The following is a 27,767-nucleotide window of genomic DNA, read 5'->3' on the forward strand; positions in this document are numbered from 1 at the left end:
AATCATTGGGAATGCTTGCGATTGAGGTATAACTATTTTATTTAGTTCTCGAAAGTCCATACATAATCTAGATTTTTTTCCATCGTCTGTTTAAATGCTAAAGTTACTGAGGCAGCAAAAGGATTAAGATTCTCCTATTAACTAGTATTTTAATAACATTGAGATTTGTTTTTTTATTTCCTTTTTATCTTCAATCGTGCACCTATATAAGGACTTTCACTGCAATATTTATCTACAGTAATAACTCTATGCGAGCTTCGTGTTCTTTAACTAAGCCAACATCATATTTATCTTTTGCAAAAATTGATTTATATTTATCTTGTGAATTCATAAATTTTAGTTTTTTGATGGAAGTTTAGAGCATATAGTAAGATTTCAAACTTATTTGTGTCTATGTTTTTATTAAAATTTATTTTTTTAGTATAAATACATTCAGAATTTTTTTCTTTTTCCTTCTTTCATAATATTTGTAAATTTTCATTTTGGATTGATTTAAATTCTTTCATCATATTTAATCCGATTAAGAAATCAAACTTGATTTCCTCACTTTCTACTACGAACATATCAAATTGACTTTTCTATATAATAAATTTTTACTCTTATATTTATAATTCCATTCGCTTTCGTTGCACCATTAATCGCCATCAAATTAGCTTTTTCTGTTTTAAGTTTATCATTTTCGTTTTTTAATTTTATCAATTTATAATTTATTAAGGATACATTTGATTCTTAATCATAAATCCCGATTACTTCTACTGAATTGTTTATAAGTAATTTGATGTTAATCAATGGTGGAACTACAAGTTTTTTTGAGCTGCGCATCATTTAATTCGACTTCTAACTGAGAGTTGTTTATTAAATTAATTTTATTCTTTTCCTCTTTTTCATCGTCAGCTGAAATTTCTTTTGATTTAAATTAACAATTTGATTCGAGATTGAAATCGAGTGCCTTTATTTAATTTTTCGCATATTTTATATGTACTGTAAAATTTCTTTTTTTCTGAAGTTTTCTTTCTAACTAAATATTAATTTTTATGGATTTCTCTGTAAAGGTCCTCGACTTCTTTTAAACTTTCTCTATTGTTTTGTTGTTACCATACGCATCAAACCAAAACCCCATAAGCAATTCCAAGTGGAATTCCAAATGTATTATAAGTATGTTTACAGGTGGAGTTACAAATACACAACGTTGCATCCGAAAATTGATTAACTAATTTATTTATTTTGCAATTATGTAAATATTTCCTCACTTCAAGCCTTATAGGGAATGCTGATACAACACAACTTCTCTCTTTTACTTGAAACCTTTATAAAGTTAAAAATTGTACGGCCAGATAGTAAACCTGAGCCCGAGTAGGTCCTTAATATCATTCAACCTTTCTCGTAGATTCGCAAAACTATAAGCCTTAAGCTACCTTTATGGGAGTCGTCGGATTTTCAAGTTCCAGATGAGACTGTACAAAACAACTCCTGGAATGAGCCACGCTCCGAACAAAGATCAGGTGGCTTTTTAAACAGCGACTGCAGCTATGCCTGGATAAGCTGCGACAAAAGTTTATTTGTAGTGAATGTCACGTCTGGTGAGTACGTAACATCATGGACCTTCACATATAAGATAACCACTGTGTCAGCCTTTCCTGCTCGTCCAGGATGTTTGCCCTTACTTCTTGTTGGGCTTGATAACAATGCTATTAGAATTCAAGATTCCGTTGGGCAATTGTGTGTTTTTGATTGTTGCATTTCCAAAATTTTATGTACTATTCTAGTGAGTATTATTTGTTTTTAGTGCCATGTACTAGTTTTATCTCATAGTAGATGGTTTTAGCTTTAATGAGATACTAATTATTTTTAAAGGTACCAGCTGGTGTTGAACAGGCGTGTGTGATGTACGGTGGGGCCGACTGGGAAAATTTTAATGAAGAAAATCGAGACTTAGTTTTACCAGAAAATAGTGGATTAATCTTTGTATCACTCAGAAACTTCCAGCACTTGATAGTTGATCTTAATAGAGATTCATGGTCTAAGTCATCTTACAGTGATAAGCCTATTGTAGCCTGTTTAGAATTTGTTAATTCTTCACCTGCAGTACAACCTCCAAAAAGTAATGAAGTAGAACCTTCAGAAAGTAATGAGCTAGAACCTTCAACAAGTAATGAAGTAGAATTATTCTTTTCAGCATACAATTTGATAAGTAAAGGTAAATTTGTAACTATTTTTCTCGCACATAACTGTATTGGTGATTGACAAAATGAAATGTTGTGATTTTAGAAACTGAACATTATATGAAGTTCAATAGAAAAGAATTTGAGGCTACTGCACTGTCCAACGAAAAACTATGCACTGTCTTGCAGTGCTCTTCCAAAATTGGCTGTTTGATCAGTGGTTGCTTAGGTCGTATTATGATCTGGGAGTTTAATGGATTTCTCACATGGGTGAGTCCAATTTTGGATAAGTACGCATTTATCACTCATGCAGTACTTCTTGAACCCACCGACGACCCCAAGCCCTTTTGTTTTTTGTGGGCCGCTTATCAGGTAAACATCTTTTTTTTCTCCTTCAATTATGTAACTCGATATTCACAAATCAATTTTAAAATACATGTTTTTAGGGTAGTACACCAGATTCAGTAACAGTGCTACGCATGTATATGTTAGTGTTTAAAAACAAGATAAACGATGAATTTGGTGCAAACCCCACTTTATATTTTAATTTGAAGCCAGACCCAAGTCTGAAATTTGAGATCGAATTAGAAAAAAACGAAAAAGTCCACAGTCTCGTTATAATTGAACGAGTCAATCGCGACGCGTCGGATTTACGGTCCCGCCGAGGCGAGGAGTCTCTATTACTCATCGGGACTCGAAAGAGATCCCTACTTTTTGATTTGAATCGATGGTACGAAGAACAAATGCCATCTACAGTTGCTGGATGCCGAAACCCTAACAATATTTTGGCTTGTTACAAAGCACGACAAGAGAACCATTCACGAGACGAAATACTATGTTGTTCGCACAAGCTTAAGACGTTGCAAGAGTTTGCAAAAAAAGTTCCACACTCCCCAGAGGAACTTTTTTGCCCCAATTCTTTGAGTTTGGAGTGGATCGATTTATCGGAGAAAAATTTAGTGTTCTGGCTCACCCGAGGGGTGCAGTCAGAGCTACTACGAGAGATCACCACAGCTGGACCCATTGTACTAATCATGCCTAATGAAATCTACCGCAGGTGTCTCCTTGCAGGCCTTATACCTTTTGATTATGTCATCCCAGATTATAGTGTAAAAGTAGAACAAAAAGTAGCTCGAGAAATGCTGCTGTCGTTATGCCTAGATCAACGGTGTGCCAATTTCTTACTGCGCTGTGCCATAGAGTGGTCAGATGGCAGTACAGAGTATCTATACTTAAAGTTTCTGAGGTGGAGTATCCAACGTGGATCTGAAATCAAGTTGATGGCCGATCGTTTGTGCAAGCCGTTGTTTGATCAGTCGGGTGTCAATATGGACGAGTCTGAGTTGAAAACGTTACATAACTGTGTTCAGCAACTCGAATGTTTAAAGACCGTTATATCAAAATTACCCAATACTGAAATCGATTTAACTAAACATAAAAGGGCCCTTAAAAAAATAGCAGCCTATTTTCAAGTTGTGTTGTGGTTTTATGATGTCGGTCTGTTGCCGGAAATGCAAAACATCGACAAAAGCGATGACGTGCAAATTTCAGCGCTTACGAAAATTCAGTATCCAAGAAATAAGCTTGTAGAGTCTTACAAGAAAAAAAGACGAGACGCTTGTATGAAGGACAATAAGGAAAATGATGTTTTATTCATTGATCAATTGATTGCCAGAAATTGTTCACCACTCAAAGTGCAATGGAAAGAAGAGTCAGACAGTGAGTGTCCTAGTCAAGATGGTCTTTATCCTCCTCCATCGCTGCAATCTTTGCTTAGGAGTTTTTTAACTGACTGCTATTGCGAAGAAAAAAGTGACGAAGAGGAGGATAAAGATGGTCAATTATCTGAAACGTACACTAAACACTGCATCATCTTCTACTTGCTCATGGACCTGTGCATGATTCTCAAAGACTCAAATTCAGCAGTCGATCAACTTATGAAGTATCCCGCAGCTTTTAAGTTGAGTCCTAGTATTATTAAACTCATCCGAGCTTTTTGGCTTCTCGATCACGAGGATTACGATGGCTTTTTCAACATCATGACAAGCCAAATTGTTTCCAGCAATGACATCGAAGACTGGCAGCATGAACTCGCTATAAATTCACTTTTAAAAAACAATCAACACAAATTAGGTACGTTTTCAAATTTTAAAAATATGTAACATACATTCGCAAGCTGTCAATAAATTTTTTTTCATCATTTCTTTTTTAACAGCTCTAAATTATCTGCTCATTATTAAACCACCAGTGATATCGTCCGATCATCGGCGCATAATGATCGATCTGGCGGTGGAACAGGGTCATCTACTGTTAGCATTCCATGCACGACCGCCATCGGATTGCGGACCGTTACTCACGAGTTTCTTCCGCTCATGTGAAAAACATGGAAAGCTCAGAAAAATTTTGCAACTTTCCTTAAACCCGGAAGAAGAGAAAGCCTTTGACAATTATCTCAAAGAAAATTATAATGACAAAACTAGATTGATCCACTACTTGCTGACGAACCGCCACGTAGAAGCCAGCCACATTTTTTCTGTAAAAAAAAACTTTAACCCACATCAATCAATTGATGAGGAAATAAACTTTAACTCAACCGCTTGGAATTTACTAAATTTGGTTCACAAAAACGTACCCGAAATCTCAAAACGTTTTGCAAACAGCTGGAGAAAAAATACCTCGAAATCGGCCAAGGGACGACGATTTTCACCATATCCCATTATAAGTAACAACAATGAGTCACGTAGATTTTACCATAAACCAATGTCTCAATCTTGGGACATTGATGGTGATGTTTACAACTTGGCAGTAGAAAAGACACTTGAGACGTGTCGCAAGCCCGATCGAGATGGGCTTGGACCATTAAATTATACGCCTTTTTTAACTGCGCCATGCGCAACAATAAATGCTCAACCAAAATTTGTTACTCAAATAAATAACAAGAGTGATGCACATTATGTTGTATACCCAAAACGGAAGATCTTCACGAGAAAGACGGCTTTAAAAATGGTAATTGAGCCTGATGATGAAATAGTCAAAAAGCGGCGAAAACTTAACAACCAATCCAGGGACTCAACATGGAATGGTTGTATACTTTATCTACATATATATATATATATTTGTGAACCTCGTTTTATTACAATTTTAATGTATTCGTTCAATTGCTTGTTTTAGATTTGGATCAATCGGGATCATCTGACTGTAGGCTTAGCATGACTAAAATATGTAGCACACCACTTGTGCAACGGAAAGAGAATGAAAAAATAAACAACTTGGATACTCAAACGCCGCAATCAATCCTCAGAATTCAGTGCAAGTCTCGTGCGCCTAGTTACGATTTTACTGAGGTGAGCTAAATGTATAAGGTCAAAAAATATGTAAAAGGATTTATAAGGCCGCATATGTATATAAAATGATTTAATAAATTAACTTATAAATTAATTAAAGGATAATGTGAACGATGAAGCAGATACCCCAAAAAAACATTTGGTAGCTAAGAAAGTACATGATCAACTCGAGCATACTGAAAGTAAAGACTATGGATTTTCGTTACCCGAAACAGTTGAAGATGTTCCGGTTATCTCTGAAGGTTTGTGATCAAAAAAGACATATTTACCGTAACATTTAAGGTAGTTGTTTCCCAATGTATAGGTTAATCGTATGTATAAATATACAATAATAAGGTTATGTTAAACTATCATCCCGTATTTGTTTTCGTTATGTTAACCCACAAATGGCGCATCTAGCGCATTTTTGGTAGATCTAAAACATGACAGGTATCAGTTTAAATGTAGCTCGGTAAAATAATACACATGACTTATTTAATTGGTTTTATTGATATGGGAGGCTTGTTCGTTACCCCCTATGAACTTGATATCGCCATAACTCAGAGGAAAAATGATAAACGATTGGATTGTACATGTAGTTGTAAGGCTGAGCAAGTGTAAGTATATGTAATAGGTGAACTTGTATATTCAACAAAGTACATTTAGAGGTTATTAAAATGAAAGCAAACAATAAGAAAAATTTCTTATGACATCTTTACCAACATAGGCACGAGAAGTTATCGATTGATAATGCAATTTCCACTGACATAGCACCAAAATGGGGGAAAAAAGCTAAACATAATGTGAAACATGTATACGAGCAATTCGGTATTCGGTACACTGCAATAAAAATATTGCTTCTTCGGTGTAAATTTACTGATTGTTTATTTTCTGCATGTCGTCTGCTTGGCACGATTGTGATTACGATTTCCCTGGCACCACTTAATTCTAAACTTCAAAATAGTGTCAGGTTTTAGTTTTACTAAGATATGCTAAATGCGGCACTTATGGGTTAACATGACGAATTTAAAATATCAGAGAGAAATGTGAATACCTCTCCGTACGTAGGTACATAAACATATGCATCTACCTATTTGTAACTTGTGCTCATGTGACAATGTAGTGTTGCTCCTTACGTGATACTCTTGGTTTTACTGTAAAAACTATCAATATTATAAATACTGCGACGGACATTGAAAATAAAAAGACCTACTCTGGACTTGATATATTTACAATAAGAATAGTAAATTTACTACAGTAATTATAATGCCTGCCATGATGGAGTATTTTACTTTTGCAAGATACTTAATAGTCAAACAACAAATAGTGTGAACACGACTGTTATTTCTATTAATGAAGTTTAAGACGAATATAAAGAAACAATTTATGCATGTTTATTTTCTGTATTGAAGTTGTAAATAATCGTTTCGTAAATATAAAATCCTACATAAACTTTACAGTCAACATGGTAATGTTACTACGAGATTTATAAAACTGAACAATACAAGTAGTAAATTTATTATGATGAACTTAGTAAAGTTACTATGACGGGCGTTGGGAATAAAAAGACCTACGTACAACGTAGTACAATTGCAATGGTTGGTATCTACTACTCTTTAGTTGGTATTTTGACTATTACGACTGTAATTTTATGAACAATGTGGTACATACACACAAGACTTTTTTTACAGTGTATCTTCCAAAATCAAACGAAGAGCACTATTTTGATTACTATTACTTTAAAACTATGTTGTAAAAAAATCTCAAAAAAATGTATGTGTTTCTTTACTGCCTAAGATAGTTTTCAGTAGTTTTTCAATTATTTATAAATAGGTGGTAAGTTACAATTTTTTAAATAATGAGACTATGTAGTGTTTGTACCATTGCTCTAATATTAAAAGAGTGATTTTTTGACGAGGATATTATAATAACGACGTGGTTAATCGGTCTCAAATTTTTTATACATATTTCTCGACGCTTAGATTAGTTTTGCTGAAAATTTCGTACCTTTTTAAATACTTTTGATTTAGGAAACAACTAGCTTAAGTAACTAAAAATCGAATTTTGAGAGAATGAACGCAAATTTTATTTTCAGATGTTTGTCAAACGACCACTTTCAAATTTGCACATCCAACTGGATTACAGAAGTAAGTTCCTTCAAGTAAAAAAAAAAATTTCAATGTATTAAATTTGTATGAATTTTTCAGATTTCTAACGCCAATTCGCTTCGATGGGGATGAGATAATGAGTGTCTTGGAACTAGATCATACTGGTAATGTAGAAAACCCCGTGGGAACAACTTCACGGCAACCTCAAACCTATTTTATAATGCCTTCAATATTTACAGACCGAATAAACCAAAGTACGTCATTGCCAGAGGAAATGGAAAAAATATCGGAACATGTAAAAAAAACATCCGATGTTCCAAACATATTCATCGAAAAAGTCTCATCATCGTCTGATGTTGAAGAACCTGAGGAAGATAGCAACATGTTGACTTTACCAAACAACCCACTTATGGAGCCGACGGATGATTGTAAGGAAGAGTATTTTAGCAAATCCACTCTTACAAAACGAACTCGAGGACGACCCAAAAAAGTAATTAAATTATCAGAGTCATCAAAATCAACTACAACAATACGCACGAGGAGAGCTGGATCTTCTACCAAGGATGTAGCCCCTACAGTGAAACCCACAAGGAAAACTAGAGCTGCATCTGTTGCTAAAGAAAATGTTGATTTGAAAACTGACGAAATGGCTGAAGAACAACAAGTATCTACAGTGCGGTCGTCGAGAGCATCTAAATTTAAAAAAAATACTTCGATAGTTGCTGATAAACGCTCAAAGGCCGGATGGATATCCAAGGATGACGAACAAATCACATCTACCGAATCGGTACCTGCCAACGATGATCTGCCAATGTCTCACACTCGAAGTAGAATAGCTGAGTCCGTAGACAATGATAAAAAAGGATTGTCAAAAATAAGACCAACCAGAGCCAGGACCGTATCGAAAAATGAACAACAATCAACCACCACTAGAAAAAAAAGAGCAGGTGCGGTAGTCCAGGAAAATGATCAGGCTACACCCACAGCGAAAGAAGATAATAAACGATGTTTGAAGAAGACGCGAGCCTCGTCACTGGCAAAGGAAACCAGTAACAATATCATCAATTTGAGTAACCCACCAGCCAGGGCAGAAATTATACGAGCAATTCAGACTACGAGACCTTCCAGTTCAGAGCCCACAATTCGCAGGCGTAAGTGCTCTGTCCAGTCAGAACCGGGAGACATCAAAAAAATTTTAATTGACACAAGAACTGGAAAGTCAAAGAGTAAAGCGGAAAAAAGGAATACGACAGGTCGAGGTCGCAGAGCGACTAGCGTCGATTCAATCGTGAGTGTGCCTGAAGGTAGGCGTGTAATACGCAGTTTACTCACTAAAACGATCATCAAGGAAGTCATCCCCGAAGAGCCAATATCCATGAAACAAACAAGAAAGAGAAAATATGCTTTTTCTGTTACTGGTAATGAAGCTAAGAAAGTACGTGATCAACTCGAGCATACTGAAAGTAAAGACTATGTATTTTCGTTACCCGAAACAGTTGAAGATGTTCCGGTTATCTCTGAAGGTTTGTGATCAAAAAAGATATATTTACCGCAACATTCAAAGTGAATAAGAATCGAATTTTGAGAAAATGAAACTTTTATTTTCAGATGTTTGTCAAACGACCACTTTCAAATTTGCACATCCGATTGGATTACAGAAGTAAGTTCCTTCAAGTAAAAAAAAAAAGAACGTTCGATGTGTAAAATTCATATGAATTTTACAGATTTCTAACGCCCATTCGCATCGATGGGGTTGAAACAACGAGTATCTTGGAGGTAGTTGATACTGGCAATGTAAAAAAACTTTGGGCCAAAATTCAACCGCGAAGCTGTTTTATAATGCCTAAAAAAGCCAAAAACAAAGAACAATGATGTGTCAATTAAATGTTTTTCATTTAATCTGTTGATATTTTGTCGTTTTTCGTTTTTTTTTTATTTTTTTCCAAACGAGAAAGCAGATTGTAATATACTTTTGTAAATAATTGATTAATACATCATCATAGTTTTATAAAGGTTTGAGTCTAGTAATTTTTAAGCAAGTCCTAAATTCCCTTTCATACATACCTCATAGATCATATCAAGCAAACAAAACATGTTAAAATCATGGAATTTAATACATATCAATCAATTGTCATCACATGTTAAATAAATTTTTTTGACACTCAACATTCAAAGCCACTGATAATACCAGTACTTTACTTTTTTCAGGCCACAAAATACGATATTTAGTATTATTGGAATTAAGCATCCCTTGAACGCTACTTTTCAAATTCGGTATAAGAAAATAAAAATAACGTCAGCATTTCAGATCTTATCAATTAGTTCATGTAGAAATTTACCATACAATTTTATCAAAAAAGGCATATGCTACAGATTCTTTTGTCTCTTTCGTTGTTTTTTTGAACATGAAGTCTATGAAATCCGAAATAGTCATCCCATGTAATATAAATAGACAGTCACAAGAAAATAAAACAATAGCTATTGTATTAAAATTTCTCGTACTTATCGTTTTATTTTTCATCTACAATTTATGTGATAAATTAGGCAAATTCGTTATACATATCAGTTGGCGTGCAAAATAAATAACGTTTAATCGTCGATTCGACTTTTCGACTAGAATGGCACAAATGTAAAACGCTCAATACATACGTGTGTATATGTATATATCAAACAATGAGAATAGTTATAAAAGCGGTTGTATACAAAAAAAAGGTCAATTACCTCCATAAGCTGAGAGAAATAACTTAAAAATACTGCAACAGGTGGAAAACAGGGAGGGATCGAACACGTTATTTATGTACAACATAAGTAGATAGTGGGAACTACCCTAATATCCAAATAAAAAAAAAAAAAAAAAAAAAAAAAAAAAAAAAAAAAAAAAAAAAAAAAAAAAAAAAACAGTTGCTCGGAATAAAAATAAGAATCAGTAGCGCGCGTAGCGACCGTAGTAGTTGGCTGCACGGCCACCCTCGATGGGATTGCAGGAGAAGAGTGCGTCCCCTCGGTAACCCTCGGCGCACCTGAAAAGTAAGTAATAATTTTTTGTTTTATCGATTCATCGATACCCACGTATTGAATAATTTACATAAATTTTATCACTCTTAATGTATTTTTTTTATACCTCCTTGATACTTGGCGTGTATTTCTTTTAGTATGATTAATAATACTTACTGGCACACTGCAATGTGTCTTCTAGGTGTACAATTGGCATTTAAACCGCACTCACGGCCCGTGCACGGGTTCTGACAGGCAAAGTTGATGCACGCCTGATTGTCCGGGCACTCGTTGTTGGACAAGCACTCGCCCCTCTTACAACTGATAACATAATATGTCATACATCACTTAAATCAGATCAAATTGCATACAATGCAATATATATACACGCGTGTACCTGATTAGCGCGTTTCCAACATAGCCGTGGGGACACCTGCACACCGGGCGCTTCTTACCCGTGTTGTCATGGCCCGGTCGGCACTCGGCGTTGGCACCGCACGGATTCCCGCTGCACAGGTCCTCTGCAAGTCAATGAACATTGTAGCCCCAAAGAGTTATTGTTGTTATCGGGGGCATTTTGCATAATGTACGCGCTAATATTAATTTAATACACGTATGTATGTATATATTATACCATCGGTGAAGGGCCGACAGAAAACGAAGGGGTCGCCAGTTTTGTCCTTGGGACAACTGCAGACGGGCGTTACGTCGCGGAGCTCGCAATTGGCGTTGGTGCCGCAGGTGCCCTCGCAAGGATCGACGCATTTCTGATAGAGGCAGACAGGCTTGCCGGCAGGACAGTCGGAGTGCTGGGTGCACTCGGGCTGGCAGGATATGAGCGGGTTACCCAGCCAATTCTGCAAGAATGAGAAAAAAAATTTCAATGGTTATGTATTTTACGTATGTAATGTATATGTGGTTTAAAAGATGTGTATGATGATGATGACCTTGGGACAGGCGCAGTTGGCTCGGTGGTTGATGACGTTGCACTCGGCGCTCTCGGCGCTTACGGAGGCGCACGGGCTCTCGTAGCGAAAGTCCTTCGAGCAGTGCTGGTGCTGGGGACAGTCAAAGTCGGACTCGCACTCGTGACGGCAGCCCTCGAGAGGACGCCCTCGGTATCCCGACAAACAAGAGCACACCGCCACGCCGTTCTTGACTTCGCACTTGGTGTTGGCCCCACAAGGATTTGGGCTCTTGCACGGCGCCTCTGTTTGGGATATCATCATGAAATTCACTTTTACGCCAGGGAGTAAATGTATGTAGTTGTTCATAACATTGAGAAAAAAAGAAAAAAAAAAAAAGAAAAAATGTACTTGCCAGGGTCGTAGATGCAATTGTGCAGAGGATTTCCCGTGTGACCTGGAGGACAGTTGCACACCAGTATGTGGTTGACCGTCTGGCAGAGCGCGTTTGTGCCGCAGGCGTAGGTACACGGATCGATGCATCGGTTCCCGCTGCAGGTGCGGCTTCCAATGCAATCCTCGTTTACTGCAATTTCGGGGACAAAACAGATATATTATTTCTTTTATTTGCAGGATTTTTCATCCCCATTGATTCCCGTTAAAAATTTTAAAATTATATTTTAGTATTGGTAATTTAAAAAACATATACGCGCTCGGTTAATGATTGTTGATCAAAGTGACCATGCACACCTTTTATTGAATTGCACTATTTTTCTTTTTAACTCGCATTTATTTTATTTTCAGAAAAGAAACGAGTTAATCGGTATAGTAGTTGTTCGAATCGTAATAGAAGAAGGTAAAAAAAATAAAATAAATTGTGAGAACTAGTCAATAACGCGATCCAGAAATGTGTGATGAAAAGATTACGAAATAAGGCTCGATGAGGAACCAAAAAAGGGGCTACGTGACCTTGCGCGTTCGCCACGCGTAATAATATAATCGTTTGCCATGCAATTATGGTATATACAAGTGAGCTTGATACTCCACTTGTATGTACTATATTTCCGTAAATATATATACACGCGCACACCTTTTTATGGTGACGTAAGTGCTCGATGATAGATTAGGCATTGCCAATTAAGTATGTTGCAGGTATACGAAACGTAAAAACTGACATTGTGGCTGATGATGATGATAATGATTATAATAATAATAAATACTTACTGATGCATTCGACACGCTCGCACCTCGTAAGAGGATCGCCATCGTACAGATTCAAGCACGAACAAACCGGCCGGCCCTCGCTCATCGTACACCTGGCGTTCTGGCCGCATGTGTGGCTATCACAACTGGTTGCTGTGTGTTTGTTGAAAAATATGTATGTTCATTTTTTTTTTCTTTGCAATTTTTGTTCCCAACCCACGACATATTTCGCTTCAATTACAGAAAAAAATTTCACTTTCGTAAAAATGGTAAAAAATGGTAAGAAACGTCTTTCCCCACCTTATGATTATTAGAAAATGGCTCGAAACCATAAAAAAATTTAAAGATCCAAATTGGGGTGGAGCACCACTTCTGCGTAATTAACGCATTTTCTAATTTTAAAATAGCAACAATTTTTTAAATTTATTTTAAGAGAAAAATATTTTTTCCTTATAACCGGCCAAGAGATTTTAAACTATTTCTATGATTCTCGAAAACAAATTCCCCTTTTTCCGGGATTAGCGCAACGAAATACTTAGTGTGTCCCAAGTCTTGGAAAATTGTTTCTCATCGATTCAAGGTTGATAAATAAATCGGAGGTATAACAAAGGTGCACTTCATAAATAAATATAAGTCATCGAGTAAAAACCTGTAATAAATGTATACCTCCACGTGCAAAAAATGAACCTTGTATGGGTATACACAAGTATAGTTTGAAACCAGTTGACTTTCGCCATAGAATGATGATACGTCAGAGGCCCATATATTTATACAAATATCGGCTTGCGGGTTTTTTCTTTTTATTTTCGATCTTTAAATATTATCTTCGCTCTTTTACGCGTATAGGGATACACTTTACTCGTAAGATTGTTTTTATTTTATCAGTTAATGCTATAGTATACATCAAAGAAAATTTTTTAACGACTGTTCCAATGAACAGATGTGAAAAATAAAATAAAATAAAATTCAGAGTTGCCGGAAAAACACAAGGTATAATGATAAAATCGATTTAAAGCTTCTCCTACTAGTGTTTCTGAATTGCTACGTGTAAGAAAAACCTCCAGTCTTCGTTCGCATACGCGGCGAATAATCGTTTCCTGTAACTTTGAGACTTACTCTGCCAAGTACGCGATTGAATAAGGGGTATCATAAAAATTCTTCGCTCCACTTGCTTATATATACAGTGCACACCTATTATTGCGTAATAATTAAAATGATGGACAATTACCTCGAGCACCCGATTGGTTAGGTCTTTTGCGCATCAACAGAACATCAAAAATAATAACCGCGAAAAATAAGTAATTATTTAACCGATCTATATCAATTATCGTTTGAGCGAAGATTTCAATCGCACGAGTTTCAATAGCTGAATTTTCGTGAAAAAAAATTAATTTCCTTATTTACTCAATAGTTGAATGTATAGTGTTGGGGAAAGTAAAAACAACAACAAGGGCACTTACCTCCACTGAGTACCTTCGAGCCGTAAAATACGTTGCTTGCCCATGGGCAGCATCGCCACCGCCGAAGTGGCACACAGCGCGACCAGCAGAACTGTAGTCTGCATTGGCTTCATTTTGTTAGCTGTAGACCTTTTCAAAAAGCAGAGAAAAGAAAGTTGTATCGTTTATCGGTTTAAAATATCGGTTTAAAATATCGGTTTTGAAAATTGAGAGATCAATAATTTATATTTTGAAGGCTCGCAATGGAAAAAGCGAATTATCGTTTTCCACGAGGCAAACAAGATTGATCAAGTATGTACCCAGGAAAAAAAAAGGTTCGGAAGCTCACTTGAAGCCGACGACTGATTTGAATGAAAAATCGGCAAGGTAAGTGTATACACAGATGTAACGATCGAAGAGCGGAGAGTACGTATAAAAGAGTATACGCGACGGTTAAACGATCCGCGCTTGGCTGGACCGCGAGGCGAACTGACTCTGAAATCGTCAAAAGCAAGTCACTATATAATCCCATGGCTATAACGTTTAAGTTAAAAGCGATGTGTGTATATATATATATATGCACATGTGAGTACACCGATGGAATCCATGGCCAGTAAGCGCCCCGGGTTTTGCGGGGATTGGCGCTTGTGTTATTTTATTTATTCAATTAATAAACAAAGCGGCCAGTAAGCGCCCCAGGTTGTGTGGTGATTGGCGCTTGTGTTATTTTATTTATTCAATTAAAAAACAAAGCAGCCAGTAAGTGCTCCGAGTTGTGTGGGGATTAGCGCTTGTGTTATTTTATTTATCATTTTAATTATCAAAGCGGCCAGTAAGTGCTCCGGGTTGTGTGGGGATTGGCGCTTGTGTTATTTTATTTATTCAATTAATAAACAAAGCGGCCACGAAGCGCCCCGGGTTGTGTGGGGATTGGCGCTTGTGTTATTTTATTTATTCAATTAATAAACAAAGCGGCCAGTAAGCGCCCCGGGTTGTGTGGGGATTGGCGCTTGTGTTATTTTATTTATTCAATGAATAAACAAAGCGGCCAGTAAGCGCCCCGGGTTGTGTGGTGATTGGCGCTTGTGTTATTTTATTTATTCAATTAATTATCAAAGCGGCCAGTAAGCGCCCCGGGTTGTGTGGTGATTGGCGCTTGTGTTATTTTATTTGTTCAATTAATAAACAAAGCGGCCAGTAAGCGCCCCGGGTTGTGTGGGGATTGGCGCTTGTGTTATTTTATTTATCATTTTAATTATCAAAGCGGCCAGTAAGTGCTCCGGGTTGTGTGGGGATTGGTACTTGCGTTAATTATTTTTTTAAATAATAAACAAAGCGGCCAGTGAGCGCCCCGGGTTGTGTGGTGATTGGCGCTTGTAATATTTTATTTATTCAATTAAAAAACAAAGCGGCCAGTAAGTGCTCCGAGTTGTGTGGGGATTAGCGCTTGTGTTATTTTATTTATCATTTTAATTATCAAAGCGGCCAGTAAGTGCTCCGCGTTGTGTGGGGATTGGTGCTTGTGTTATTTTATTTATTTAATTAATAAACAAAGCGGCCAGTAAGCGCCCCGGGTTGTGTGGGGATTGGCGCTTGTGTTATTTTATTTATTCAATTAATAAACAAAGCGGCCATGAAGCGCCCCGGGTTGTGTGGTGATTGGCGCTTGTGTTATTTTATTTATCATTTTAATTATCAAAGCGGCCAGTAAGTGCTCCGGGTTGTGTGGGGATTGGTACTTGCGTTAATTATTTTTTTAAATAATAAACAAAGCGGCCAGTGAGCGCCCCGGGTTGTGTGGTGATTGGCGCTTGTAATATTTTATTTATTCAATTAAAAAACAAAGCGGCCAGTAAGTGCTCCGAGTTGTGTGGGGATTAGCGCTTGTGTTATTTTATTTATCATTTTAATTATCAAAGCGGCCAGTAAGTGCTCCGCGTTGTGTGGGGATTGGTGCTTGTGTTATTTTGTTTATTTAATTAATAAACAAAGCGGCCAGTAAGCGCCCCGGGTTGTGTGGGGATTGGCGCTTGTGTTATTTTATTTATCATTTTAATTATCAAAGCGGCCAGTAAGTGCTCCGGGTTGTGTGGGGATTGGTGCTTGTGTTATTTTATTTATTTAATTAATAAACAAAGCGGCCAGTAAGCGCCCCGGGTTGTGTGGGGATTGGCGCTTGTGTTATTTTATTTATTCAATTAATAAACAAAGCGGCCATGAAGCGCCCCGGGTTGTGTGGTGATTGGCGCTTGTGTTATTTTATTTATTCAATTAATAAACAAAGCGGCCAGTAAGCGCCCCGGGTTGTGTGGGGATTGGCGCTTGTGTTATTTTATTTATTCAATTAAAAAACAAAGCGGCCAGTAAGTGCTCCGGGTTGTGTGGGGATTGGTGCTTGTGTTATTTTATTTATCATTTTAATTATCAAAGCGGCCAGTAAGTGCTCCGGGTTGTGTGGGGATTGGTGCTTGTGTTATTTTATTTATTCAATTAATAAACAAAGCGGCTAGTAAGCGCCCCAGGTTGTGTGGGGATTGGCGCTTGTGTTATTTTATTTATTCAATTAATAAACAAAGCGGCCATGAAGCGCCCCGGGTTGTGTGGTGATTGGCGCTTGTGTTTTTTTATTTATTTAATAAATAAACGAAGCGGCCAGTAAGTGCTCCGGGTTGATTGGTGATTAGTGCTTTTGTTATTTTATTTATTCAATTAATAAACAAAGCGGCCAGTAAGCGCCCCGGGTTGTGTGGGGATTGGCGCTTGTGTTATTTTATTTATTTAATTAATAAACAAAGCGGCTAGTAAGCACTCCGGGTTGTGCGGGGATTGGCGCTTGCGTTATTGTTTAATGTATTTTATTAATTAATAAAGCTTGTGATACTGCTTTTAGGCGCGTTGGGTTATTGGGTTAAATAGCTTAGGATTAATTTATCAAGTTATGGTGTAGGAAATGTTGTCGAGTTATCTGGGGTTTTGCGTCTTGCTCCATATAGCCAATTTGAATTTCCCGCAAGTTTGCCAGTCACATTTGAGAGCACTATGGGAGGGAGCGAGCATGCGGCAGCACCGGCAATTGTTTTGTATGCATTTGTATACTTGCATAGAGGTGTCTGCTCTTTTTTTTTTTTTTATTTAATTGCAAAAATGTTATGAAAAAAAAATTGGACAAATTTTACCAACCGCTGTCTCATGAATTCAATTTTTATGTGCCGTTTCCATAAGGTTACGTTTTAAAAAGTTTTTTCAAAATTCAATTTATAAAGAACGGTGTTGTGAAACGATCTCAAATTTTATATGTGACTTTCTAACATCATTACGAACATTTTGTTGAAATTTCAGGAAGATTGTACACAAAACGCTATGTGTAATAACCGTCTTTAACTGCGTTATTAGACAGAAATGCGACCGAATAATGAACACAGTGATTTTCCAAAAGAAAAAGAAACATTACACCAGATGATTCGTAAATTTACACGACTTGTAATACCTAAGTAAAGTAAGAAGAGCAAAAGATTAAATTTATATCATTGATAGCATTGCTGCTGCTTTGTTTAGAAGGTCTCAATTATCGCAATGTGCGGCCCGTTTCGTTTATTCTCTTACTCATCCATTCATTGTCCGAATAGTACAGTAGGTACTATGTGATTTTATTTTACTAAACAAAAACTACTAATTCGACAAACGATTAGATAATGCTTTTACAGCAAGCACTGTTAACTTACCATTCTCGCTCTTACCGCATTTGCGTGCAAAGGCGAAAATGGAACTTTTTGAGTCAAGAAAATTAAGAAAGTAAATTTTCAATTTTGTTTTCCCTAGCTAATATCATTCATGCAAAATTATTATTTCACTTTAATTTCTATGTACAGTACAGTGTCATTTTTCAAAGATTATTAGGGTGCGTTTAGACGCAACGTCAATAGAGTGTGCAATGCAATAAAAGCAGTACTATCTAGAGGAGAGGAGGAAAAAGTAGTGCCATTGCAGCCAATGCAACCGCATAGCAATCTGCAATCCATTTGAATGCACGGGTGCGAGAGAGATGACGGATCATTCGCCCTCTCTCTCGCACTCGCGCATTCAAACGGATTGCAGAAAAGTATTGACGCCCCATGTGAACAGGGCACACTGTTCAATGGCTCTCTACTGCAAAATAGAATACTTTTTTTTCTCTCTCCTCTATAGATAGTATTGCTTTTATTGCATTGGATACTCTATTGGCGTTAGGTCAAGTGGCATTCCAAATAACAAAACAATAGTTTCGTAATGAAAAAATACAAAAAAATTGCATTAACAAATAATATTTTACACGAGATAGATTTTTTTAGATAGAAAGGAACGAATTGACATGGACGTCATGACATTTTTGAAAAAGACACAAAATCCTCAGAAATAGGATTGGGTACTTTATAATTAATTTATATGCTGTTTGAGAGAGAGAGAGAGAGCTGTAGATGCTTCAGAATTCAAATATCTATAGATTTGTACCTATACATCTCTTTGTATTTACAAATTTCTGCTGAAATCACCTTCATCGTCCAAATTAAGAATTTTTAATTATGTTAAGTTATTTAATAAAATTTCATAAAAGCTGAAAAAAGCTGCAAATTTCACAATTTTCCGCAAATTTCAAAATAATTACAATGGCCTAGTGCATGGCATCCAAATTTTACGAGAAAGATCTGTTGGCCATCGAGTGCAGGTTTCGAAACTTCATTATAAATCACTGCGGTCTAAGTGTCTCTCAGAACCCCAAGCTAAATGTCAACAACTCGCAGTGATAAGCATTTCGCTCTTACAAAAAACACAAACAAAAAAAAAAAAACCAATTCTTCAAGCAGTCGTCGAACGACATGGCGTCAATCAAACACGTTTTACTCGTTTTCCTCAACTTTTGGGCTCCAATTACCGCCCTCAATGCAGGTAAATTATTTGCGAGAGACCCCGTGAGTTACAAAAAAAATCAATAAATAATATTCACTATTCTGTAAAAATTTTTACATTAGTACTTTTGTAAATACTCTCTGATAACATTTTTTTCTAAAAAAAATCATGTGTTATGTATGTTACAATTTGTTTTTCATAACTAATCATAAATAATGTTTTAAAAGAAAACAAAAGTGAAAAATATTCGATTATGTGTGAATGCTCTGAAATAAACTTAATATTCCCTAAAAATAAATTGCAATACATTTTTGCAAAAATGTTTTCTGCATAATGTATTTCGGGATCAGTTAAAAAAAAAATTAAAAAGTTTTTATCAAAAAATAGTGCATCTAATTTTTAGAAAAAATAATTCTTTCGCTGTGGTTAAACACTGTTAATAAATCTTTAATTAAATGCGTATGCATATCAACGGAGTAGTCAAAGAAAGTGTAAAGTCGAGATTTCATCGACAAAATAGTTAATTCAACACAAGTGGGGAAGTTGTTATCAAATTTTGTAGGGTTTAGTATTGTGTTATGAATGTGCGAAATAAATGTACATTAAAAATGTTTTTGAGTTTAAATAAAATAATAACGCTGCCACTGCAAACTTTGTGAAATTAAAATTTTTCCCCGAGTTATTTCTGCTTCTTCACTGTTTATTTCTTTGCTTGAGTTTATTTGTTCACAGCAAAGTTTGAGTTAGCTGAGTATTTTTTATGCAATTTATTAATGTTTTATCGCATTGCACGTGCAAGATAAGCAAATTCGAGTTTTGTATCAAAAGTTTCTTTTCCTGCAAAAATCCAGAAAAAAAAACCAGAAATTGAATCCTGGCACATGGAGGCAAAATCCGAAAAAGCTGGCTAAAATCAAAAAGTCTTTTGAATGATCTCAAATTTCTCAGACGACGATTTAAAGGGGTCGTTGATTTACAAATCTATTATCAGAAATTACGATTTTTAAATTGGTGGACCTAATATGGTAGACATAACTCCAAGGAGTATCAAAAACTCTAGTAAGTACAAAAACTTTCCGAAAGTATGTGTTAGATGAAAACTAGTGATAAAAGTTATTTATTTCTAGATAAAAAAGCAAAATTAAAGTACGCATTCTTTTCGACTATTAGCCAGCTTCTTTTGGATTTTGCCCCACACTGTTCAGTCCAGAGCATCGCTGATTGCCACTGAGATCGATTCCCATAAATTTCATAAATGCATTCGAAATAACTCCTGTGCCTCCATCTCTCGACAGCCTCGTCGAAACTACAACCACCTGGACCGGATGCAAACATCAACGACATGATCGACTGGTCGAAGCACCCGTGCAGGCGCGACTGCGTTCCCGGGTTACACCTCACGTGTCGCTACGGTTTCACCATCGAGAACTACGTCACGATGAACAGGGCCTGCTACGACTGTCCTTACAATAAAACCGACTGCTTCAGACCCCATTGCATACCAGGCGACGGCGAGGTTAAGATCATCATTTTGGCCAACCGGCTGCTACCCGGTCCCATGATCGAGGCAAGGTTTTTTACTATGTTGCCGTTACAGATTTCTCTATAGTTGGCGTTTATATCCCTTGTTAATCCATACACATTAGGTTTGCCAGGGCGATAGGATAATTGTGGACGTGGAGAATGGACTGTCGTCGCAAACAACGTCCATACACTGGCACGGGGTTACTCAAAAGGGTACCCCGTTTATGGATGGAGTGCCGTTCATCAGCCAGTGTCCGATCCTACCGGGGCGTACTTTCCGCTATGACTTTCGAGTCCCCGACGCCGGGACCTTCATTTGGCACTCGCACAGTGGTCGGTGGTGCAAATTTATTTATAATGTCGATACATTGAGATTTTTTTTTCTTTTCTTTTTGTTAAGGGCTAACTCTACATGCGTTGGCTTGAATGTTCAGGTGACCAGAGAGCCGACGGCTTACTTGGTGGGTTCGTGGTCCGTGAGCCCAGATCGATGGACAAAATGAGTAGGCTGTACGACGTTGACGAGCACGTGGTCGTCATCAACGACTGGGCACGTGGCTCTGGGCTCGCTTCCTACATCCTCGAGTACCAGAACAACATCGTTGCCGCTCCCCACGCCATTCTCGTCAATGGTTTTGGGCGCTTTAATGGCTCTGACAAGTCAAAACTGCTGCCACGAGCCGTTTTCGAAGTCGAACAGGTTTGGCGCAGTGTACAGAATTTAGTTTTTATGTAAAAACTTTGTTGGTTACTGATGGAAATAGTCTAACTTGTGTCGATTATCAGCAATTATTGTGGCCGTTTATGAGTTTTAATTCAGAGGTGGTTGATATGAGCAAACAGGGGGTTGCATAAAAAAAAATCAATTTTTGTTGGGTGTAATGTCGAGATTCATTGTCAATTTTTTTTTCTGCTGCTAAGGGAAAACGGTATAGATTTCGTCTGGCAAACCTGGGTTCCCTCAACTGCCCGATTCTTTTGTCAATCGACCGACACCCGATGTTGGTGATTAGTACTGACGGTTCGAACATCCAGCCGGTCGAAGGTACAGTATTCATTCAACGTTTTTTGGCGTTTGTCCATCCTTTTGTTTTCTCTACAGTCGACACGATTCGCTCGCTGCCCGGCGAAAGGTACGACTTCGTGATAGAAGCGAACCAAGAAATTGACAACTACGCGATGTTCTTCCTTGGTACCGTCGAGTGCCTGAAATATCAAACTTACCAAGTCGCCATCTTGCATTACAAGGGTGCCCCAGATCACGAATTAACGAATGAACCCACACCAGGTGCAACAGTAAGCGCTGAATCGTCTGGTATCAGCAACAATCGAGTATGCAAACCAAAAAATATACGTCACTCTACTAAAAAAAAAAACAATTACGTGCTTTCGCATAAAATTGTTATCGTGGGGTTTTTCGAATACACTTGGTAATTTTTTCAAACCTCTACATGGTATTAGAAAAACTACTATGGATTAAACTATGTGGAAGGGGGTTTAATACTTGTCTTCGTCACCTTCAGAACAATATTGAAAATATTGTTTGTACCTAGGAGTTGAACCCGTTCGATGTGGGCACGGAAACACCTGGAGCCTACAGCGTTGCGACTCTTTATTCCGCAGAGCCTGACGATGATTCAGTCCTGCGAGACCCGGACTACAAGTTCTACATCACGTACGATCTCTACGAAATCGACAACTTGTATCACCACCGCACGGATCTTTACGGTTACTACCAAGGTACCTTTTACCTCCAATATCATACAGCTGATATTCCAAAATTGCTGTCATAATCGATGTGTCATGCAGGAAAATAATTAACGACCCTTGGTTGTAGAACCAAGGATCGTTAATACACATTGTTCTTCCCCAGTACGACATGAGTTGTACATATTGAAACACTGAACTGTAATGATAGTCATTGACCATCACTTATTTTTGCACCATATCCGTGGGAAGAACTATATCACGACCCTTGGCCGTGTGCATGTACATATATAAACAGTTACGATGAGTAAAGTCACGGGTTTTTTCGTTTGTACCTGACGCAGTAAGAAAAGAACACCGCAAGCGTACCTTTCAGCTGAACCACATCACCCTAAAGACACCGAGTCACCCGCTGCAAACTCAATACGATCGAATAACCCAGTCCGATGACAAGTCATCGGCATTTTGTAACTCTAGTACTGTGAGTGACGACTGCCGCTTCAAGTTCTGCGAGTGTATTCACGTGCTCCAAGTGAAACTGGGCTCCGTTGTCGAGGTCGTGATAATCGACGAGGGGGTGCTGAACATAACCCATCCGATGCATCTGCACGGGTCGCATTTTCGGGTGGTGGCGATGGAGAAGATGGGGGATACTGTCACGTTGGAGCAGGTCAAGGAACGGGACCGTGCCGGTACGATCCAGAGGAAACTAAGCGGGGCTCCTTGCAAGGACACCGTCGGCATTCCCAGCGGCGGGTATACCATCGTTAGGTTTTTGGCGAACAATCCTGGTTGGTATCACGTTTCTTTTTTTTTTTTTTTGATAAAAGTCAGAGGTGCGAGTTTGATGATATATAAGTACGCTTTTTTTTAGGTTATTGGTTCTTCCATTGCCACTACGAGACGCACCAAAGCAGTGGTATGGCCCTGATTTTCAAAATAGGCGAGCACGAGAATTTTCCAAAAGTGCCCAAGAATTTTCCTCGATGCTGAGATTGTCTTTATTCCGTGCAAACTACGATTTAAGCGCTACATACGTAATAAATACGTGGATTTACATTTTTAATTTACCAGGATTTTTCGAGCCAATATTCGGAAGGGGCATTCAATTAGTGACCTTGAAGTGACCTTGACTTGGATTATAAGTTTGAGGTAATATCCCTTCCTATTGGTGTGATCTAAAACGCGAGTTCAAATTAAATGTCCCCTTGAAATAGTGAAACTTTCATCTGAAAATTGTTTCCTAAATAGTAAGATTTAATTAGGATACATAATCGTCTCAAGATCAAAAACTCACCCTTTGATTGTTCCACGTTATTTCTGACAAATACGTTCTGAAAAAGTAACGGGACATTGCTGTTAAGGCAAAAACGATCTTAGATTTTTATCTCGATTTTTATTTAACGATAGTAATGTATGTACATTATAACTTTTATAAGCATTACTTGTCATTCCAATACGATATTTATTTATTTTTACACTTGAAGTTAAGGTATCGTTCATATGTCTAGAAAAACGTGACAAGACTTAAAAGTTAATTTTTACCGATTTTTTGCTAAACTTTTTCGGGTGAATACTGCATGAGACTTCAAACTTTATGTACGTATTTTGTAGGTAAATAAACAACACAGCCTATAGAAATTTCTAATTTGTATAACTTCATTACGTACTTTTTTCAAATGAAAGTTTCATTAGTATGTTTGAAGTTTTTCGGGATAAACGAATGTATTTATTAATTTTGATGCTGACTGTAAGAAACTAAATACAATAAGGCTTAGTAATTAATTTTTTCATAATTTTTTATTAACAAATATTCAAATATTGACAGTTTTATTATAATTACCTACTCGTTTTTGAGCAAAGTTATGCACTTGACTAGCGAGGTACCGACGACAGAACTACCTCAAGTCCATTATTCTTGTACCTCAGATTTCTGAAAGCTTATGACAATTCAAAGGGATACAATTTTCTTTGCAATTTTTCGCTCTTCTTCTGAATCTTTACGAGCTATATCTTTGATATTTTTATAACTTTTTACTCTAAACGCTACAACAAATAGATTAACAAATTGTTACATTATTTTAATAAGGGCACGTAAGCAGTATAAGGTATTATCAAATTTGTTAATGAAACTGTGTATAAAATGATTAACTTTGATCAAAAAGAGTGTTTTGCTTAACTATTTCTATTAATGTGACAAACAGATCAAACATTAGCACTTTAGATCACTTCCATTCTGTAAACTCTTCTTAACATACTTATTTCTACAATTTAATGTATTTGACTTTTATAAAAACCCGCCAAACAAACCAAGTGATACATTCTAACCAATCACAAAACGAATGAAAATGCTTCAGTCACGTGACAATAAATCTTTTAAGGTAGGATTTTATGTTTACAAATGAAAAACCTCGTTTGTGCAGGAATACGTACGAAAAAACCCAAATATTTGAGTTTAATAACTCTTAAGTTTTATCAGATTTTGTTTTTCGAAAGCGAAAAGTCCTTCTCGTTAGTATAACTTCAGTTGCTTCACTTGAAAGTAAATAATTTATTAGTTTGATCAATTTTTATTTAAAAGTCTTTATTTAATTTTAAAATCAATCATTAGTACACGTTTCAGTCCTAAGATATTGTAAATTTTTCATAAGATCTGTTAACTTTCTCTACAAATAATTTCTACGATAAACTAGATTATTTAATAAATACACACACTTTATCGCAAAATGCTGAAGCGATTTGTTCCAGATGAATTGCTTTGACAATATAATAAATTTATAATAAAATATACAAGCAACACGCGTATCAAGATTTACGTAAAATTACATTATTTCCCGATCAGATGCAACAAAAATCTCCAATTTACAAAAAGTTTCTTATCAAAAAATTCACGCTGTCTTAGTTAAGTAAACTTTACATGCACTCTTTAAGTATATTTACAGGCAAACAGTGGAATTAAATTGTATTGTTTCTAGATTATCATTTCCCTCCCCCACGATGATTTCCATGTTTGCGTATGAATTAGTCTTGCAGAATCAATTAACAATCAAATGTACAAGTTCTATTTATAAAAGTTTTTTCTTCAACTGTTTTCCGAATAAGATACATCAAACAGTGTTATATCACAATCACGCGTAAAGTTCATTCCACCGGTTTCCCATCCAACTTACGATTCTTCTTTGGTATCGCGTTTCGAGCTTAAAAAGTTACTTTTATCATTCACTCCTCCCAATAATGGACTCGACACTGAACGATATCTTAGACTTTTTATCGATTTCCGGCGTCGAACTAACGCCGGCCGGCTTGCCGGTAACAACCGGCGTGATGCTCTGCACGTACGATAGTAGAGGCGTCTGCGAATAGATGGAGCACAGTCTCTGCAAGTCAACCGAGTGATCGTTGCCGTTTAGTTCCGACGGCATTTGGTAAACGTGTTCCTGCGCGATAACTGAAAGAATCCAAAGCCCGCGTTAATTTTACGCAAAAACTTTATACACTTCACACCTTACAGGCCTATTATTTTGAAAGATCCTTGAGGAAATCTATGCCGATTTCTTTGTGAATACCACACGTAATCAATGTAAATCCACATGGAATTTCTACGAGGACCTTTCAAACCATTGTATTGTCAGCTTACCCGGCACCGCGTCGACGATCTGCAGATCCCGCGTTACGCTGATCCTCGTCCTCGTGAGTTGCAGCCGGTGCCTTTGAAAGTTTCTCAATTTTCTCTCGTAAGCCGCAACAGCTCTTTGATTCGTTGACGAGGTCGACAGGGTAGCCGTGGCATTAGCGGCTTCTAAGTTTTCTCGTGCCTGGAGTTGACGTCGCAGCGCCACCTGGGCGGCCATGACCCGTTGGCGCTCGACTACGAGAAGACAGCAGGCGCAGCGGCACTCGCGCCAGGGACAGTCGCGTTTGTGGCCCTTGAGACCGGAGACGATGCCGTGATTGCGACAGCGGGCACATTTTGGGTTCCTTGTAGCGTTGCTGTTGTTTGTGGTGGCTATGCTCATCGAAGGGCAAATGTTTCGATGATCTTTGCTGACTGCTGCTGTTTTATATACGCGAGGGAAAGAATAAAGATTCATTTTAGTTATGATTTAAATTTTTTTAGTTTCAATCTAATAGGTCCTATCCGATTGTAGAAAAATTTTCTCCACCTGCGACCCCAACCCTTTAATGGCAAGACTGTTAAGAAGTGTATACATGATTAAACTTTTAAAAGTTGTCTAAAATACGAGTTGATAATACGGAGCTACGGAATAAAACAATTTTTTTTTAAACGTTAAAGGATCATTTTTAAGTTTTTAAGGGTTTTGGGCCTAATGGATGCCTAAAAATGGTAAGAAAGAATAAAGCATCTTTAAAAAAATATGCATTCTGTTGTAAAAATTATTCCAATCCAGATACCAAGTAGATTTTTACTTATATAAATTACTAATTCACCGAAAAAGTTGAGATTCTCACTGTTATTCCAAGTAACTCTTCAATGATTGCCTAGTTTCGAATACTTCGAATATTTCAATTTGCAAATATCTAATGTGGATCAGCAAAATCTTACGGATTAATTTTAAGTGAGTACACCCCACAAAATCAGTTTTAAGAAATCTCCATTGTAGAGAAAAAAATATCAGACGACATATTTCTTCGTCTTAGATGTTTGAACTTTAGCAACGGGAATTTTTTATATGAGCGAGTTTTTCAAAAATATATTTCTAAGCTTATGCTCATTTGATCATTATAAGATGTTTACAGATCCATGCACTGTTTTTTCATTATTTTCAAACAGTAACACACCCACACACGCGTGTAAGATTATCCAAGGACTCCAAGGAGTCGTCATCGAATTTCACACACACGCACTCATTCAAACCGAATTAAAAAAAAAACACAATTATGAAAAAATTCCGCGTCATTCAATTCAGTGCCTATTGTTTTCTGTAACTCTCGTAAATATCCAATAACCGTAATTTTGCGGATCAGGTCCGATTTGAAGTACAACTTCAAACGACTTTCTGCACCACCGTACGTATCATGAAAAAAACTTGCACTTTAGGTAACATATTATCCGTCGCACTGATAGCACCGGTTGAAAAAAAAAAAAAAAGTATTAAAAAACACCAAATCTCACCAGCGGCCTGACAGTCGCTTATCATTTTCGAACCAACACAGCACAACCACAAAGGAAGTAAGTAAACTTCAGCAGCAGAGAGCAAGTGCCCAAGCACACCGAAGCGCGACGTTCGAGTATCAAATCGTCCTGACGACCGAAGAAAGCGCGAGTGTATTATTAGGGCCATAGTGGCAGCTCTTTGGTCTCTAAGATGCTGCGTCCTCCGATCGGACGGACGTGGGTGTGGTTTCTTTGGAGCGCACCAATGGGAGGTGGAGCGATTTTCTTGGGAGCGGATGGTTAGCTGTGCCGATGACTGCCTACTCTGGTTCATCCAACCAACCGACTTGCGCTTATTTTGAGACACGCTGCGATGGCTTGGGTTGGAGGATGTATTTTTGT

At 37.2% G+C, this 27,767-nt stretch overlaps 3 protein-coding genes and 1 pseudogene across 3 annotated transcripts; 2 read left to right on the forward strand and 2 right to left on the reverse strand.

Moving 5' to 3' along the window:
• The first annotated feature begins 2,272 nt into the window (after window positions 1-2,272).
• On the forward strand, window positions 2,273-9,465 carry LOC111643079 (uncharacterized). The gene is made up of 10 exons (XM_089597746.1): window positions 2,273-2,534; window positions 2,609-4,295; window positions 4,378-5,244; window positions 5,334-5,506; window positions 5,607-5,748; window positions 7,581-7,632; window positions 7,693-7,757; window positions 7,833-9,116; window positions 9,202-9,253; window positions 9,318-9,465. The coding sequence occupies exons 1-10, from the start codon at window positions 2,283-2,285 to the stop codon at window positions 9,463-9,465; spliced, it is 4,722 nt and encodes a 1,573-aa protein (XP_089453872.1). The 5' UTR covers window positions 2,273-2,282.
• Window positions 9,466-10,499: 1,034 nt separating this feature from the next.
• On the reverse strand, window positions 10,500-14,268 carry LOC149373175 (uncharacterized; annotated as a pseudogene).
• Window positions 14,269-18,987: 4,719 nt separating this feature from the next.
• LOC106647417 (multicopper oxidase 3-like) lies at window positions 18,988-23,242 on the forward strand. The gene is made up of 9 exons (XM_089597747.1): window positions 18,988-19,057; window positions 20,314-20,585; window positions 20,665-20,875; window positions 20,977-21,242; window positions 21,464-21,587; window positions 21,645-21,874; window positions 22,096-22,282; window positions 22,594-23,040; window positions 23,124-23,242. Exons 1-9 carry the CDS (start codon window positions 18,988-18,990, stop codon window positions 23,240-23,242), a joined length of 1,926 nt encoding a protein of 641 aa, XP_089453873.1.
• Window positions 23,243-25,464: 2,222 nt separating this feature from the next.
• LOC106647418 (uncharacterized) lies at window positions 25,465-27,435 on the reverse strand. The gene is made up of 3 exons (XM_014363822.2): window positions 27,384-27,435; window positions 25,887-26,303; window positions 25,465-25,697 (listed from the first exon to the last, which is right to left on the reverse strand). Exons 1-3 carry the CDS (start codon window positions 27,406-27,408, stop codon window positions 25,465-25,467), a joined length of 675 nt encoding a protein of 224 aa, XP_014219308.2. The 5' UTR covers window positions 27,409-27,435.
• Window positions 27,436-27,767: the final 332 nt, after the last annotated feature.

The sequence above is a fragment of the Copidosoma floridanum genome, unplaced genomic scaffold (genome assembly GCF_036245765.1).
Source record: "Copidosoma floridanum isolate Cflo_tuat_1 unplaced genomic scaffold, Cflo_Japanese_pri ptg000035l, whole genome shotgun sequence".
NCBI lineage: Eukaryota > Metazoa > Arthropoda > Insecta > Hymenoptera > Encyrtidae > Copidosoma > Copidosoma floridanum.

Coding starts and splice junctions, on each gene's coding strand:
- LOC111643079 (XM_089597746.1), top strand. CDS start 2,283: ATGAAGTTCAATAGAAAAGAATTTGAGGCTACTGCACTGTCCAACGAA. Junction 2,535..2,608: donor TTTTGTGGGCCGCTTATCAG/GTAAACATCTTT, acceptor ACATGTTTTTAG/GGTAGTACACCAGATTCAGT. Junction 4,296..4,377: donor AAACAATCAACACAAATTAG/GTACGTTTTCAA, acceptor CTTTTTTAACAG/CTCTAAATTATCTGCTCATT.
- LOC106647417 (XM_089597747.1), top strand. CDS start 18,988: ATGGCGTCAATCAAACACGTTTTACTCGTTTTCCTCAACTTTTGGGCT. Junction 22,283..22,593: donor TCTTTACGGTTACTACCAAG/GTACCTTTTACC, acceptor TACCTGACGCAG/TAAGAAAAGAACACCGCAAG. Junction 23,041..23,123: donor GTTTTTGGCGAACAATCCTG/GTTGGTATCACG, acceptor GCTTTTTTTTAG/GTTATTGGTTCTTCCATTGC.
- LOC106647418 (XM_014363822.2), bottom strand. CDS start 27,408: ATGATAAGCGACTGTCAGGCCGCTG. Junction 26,304..27,383: donor AAGCGACTGTCAGGCCGCTG/GTGAGATTTGGT, acceptor TATATAAAACAG/CAGCAGTCAGCAAAGATCAT. Junction 25,698..25,886: donor GATCGTCGACGCGGTGCCGG/GTAAGCTGACAA, acceptor GGATTCTTTCAG/TTATCGCGCAGGAACACGTT.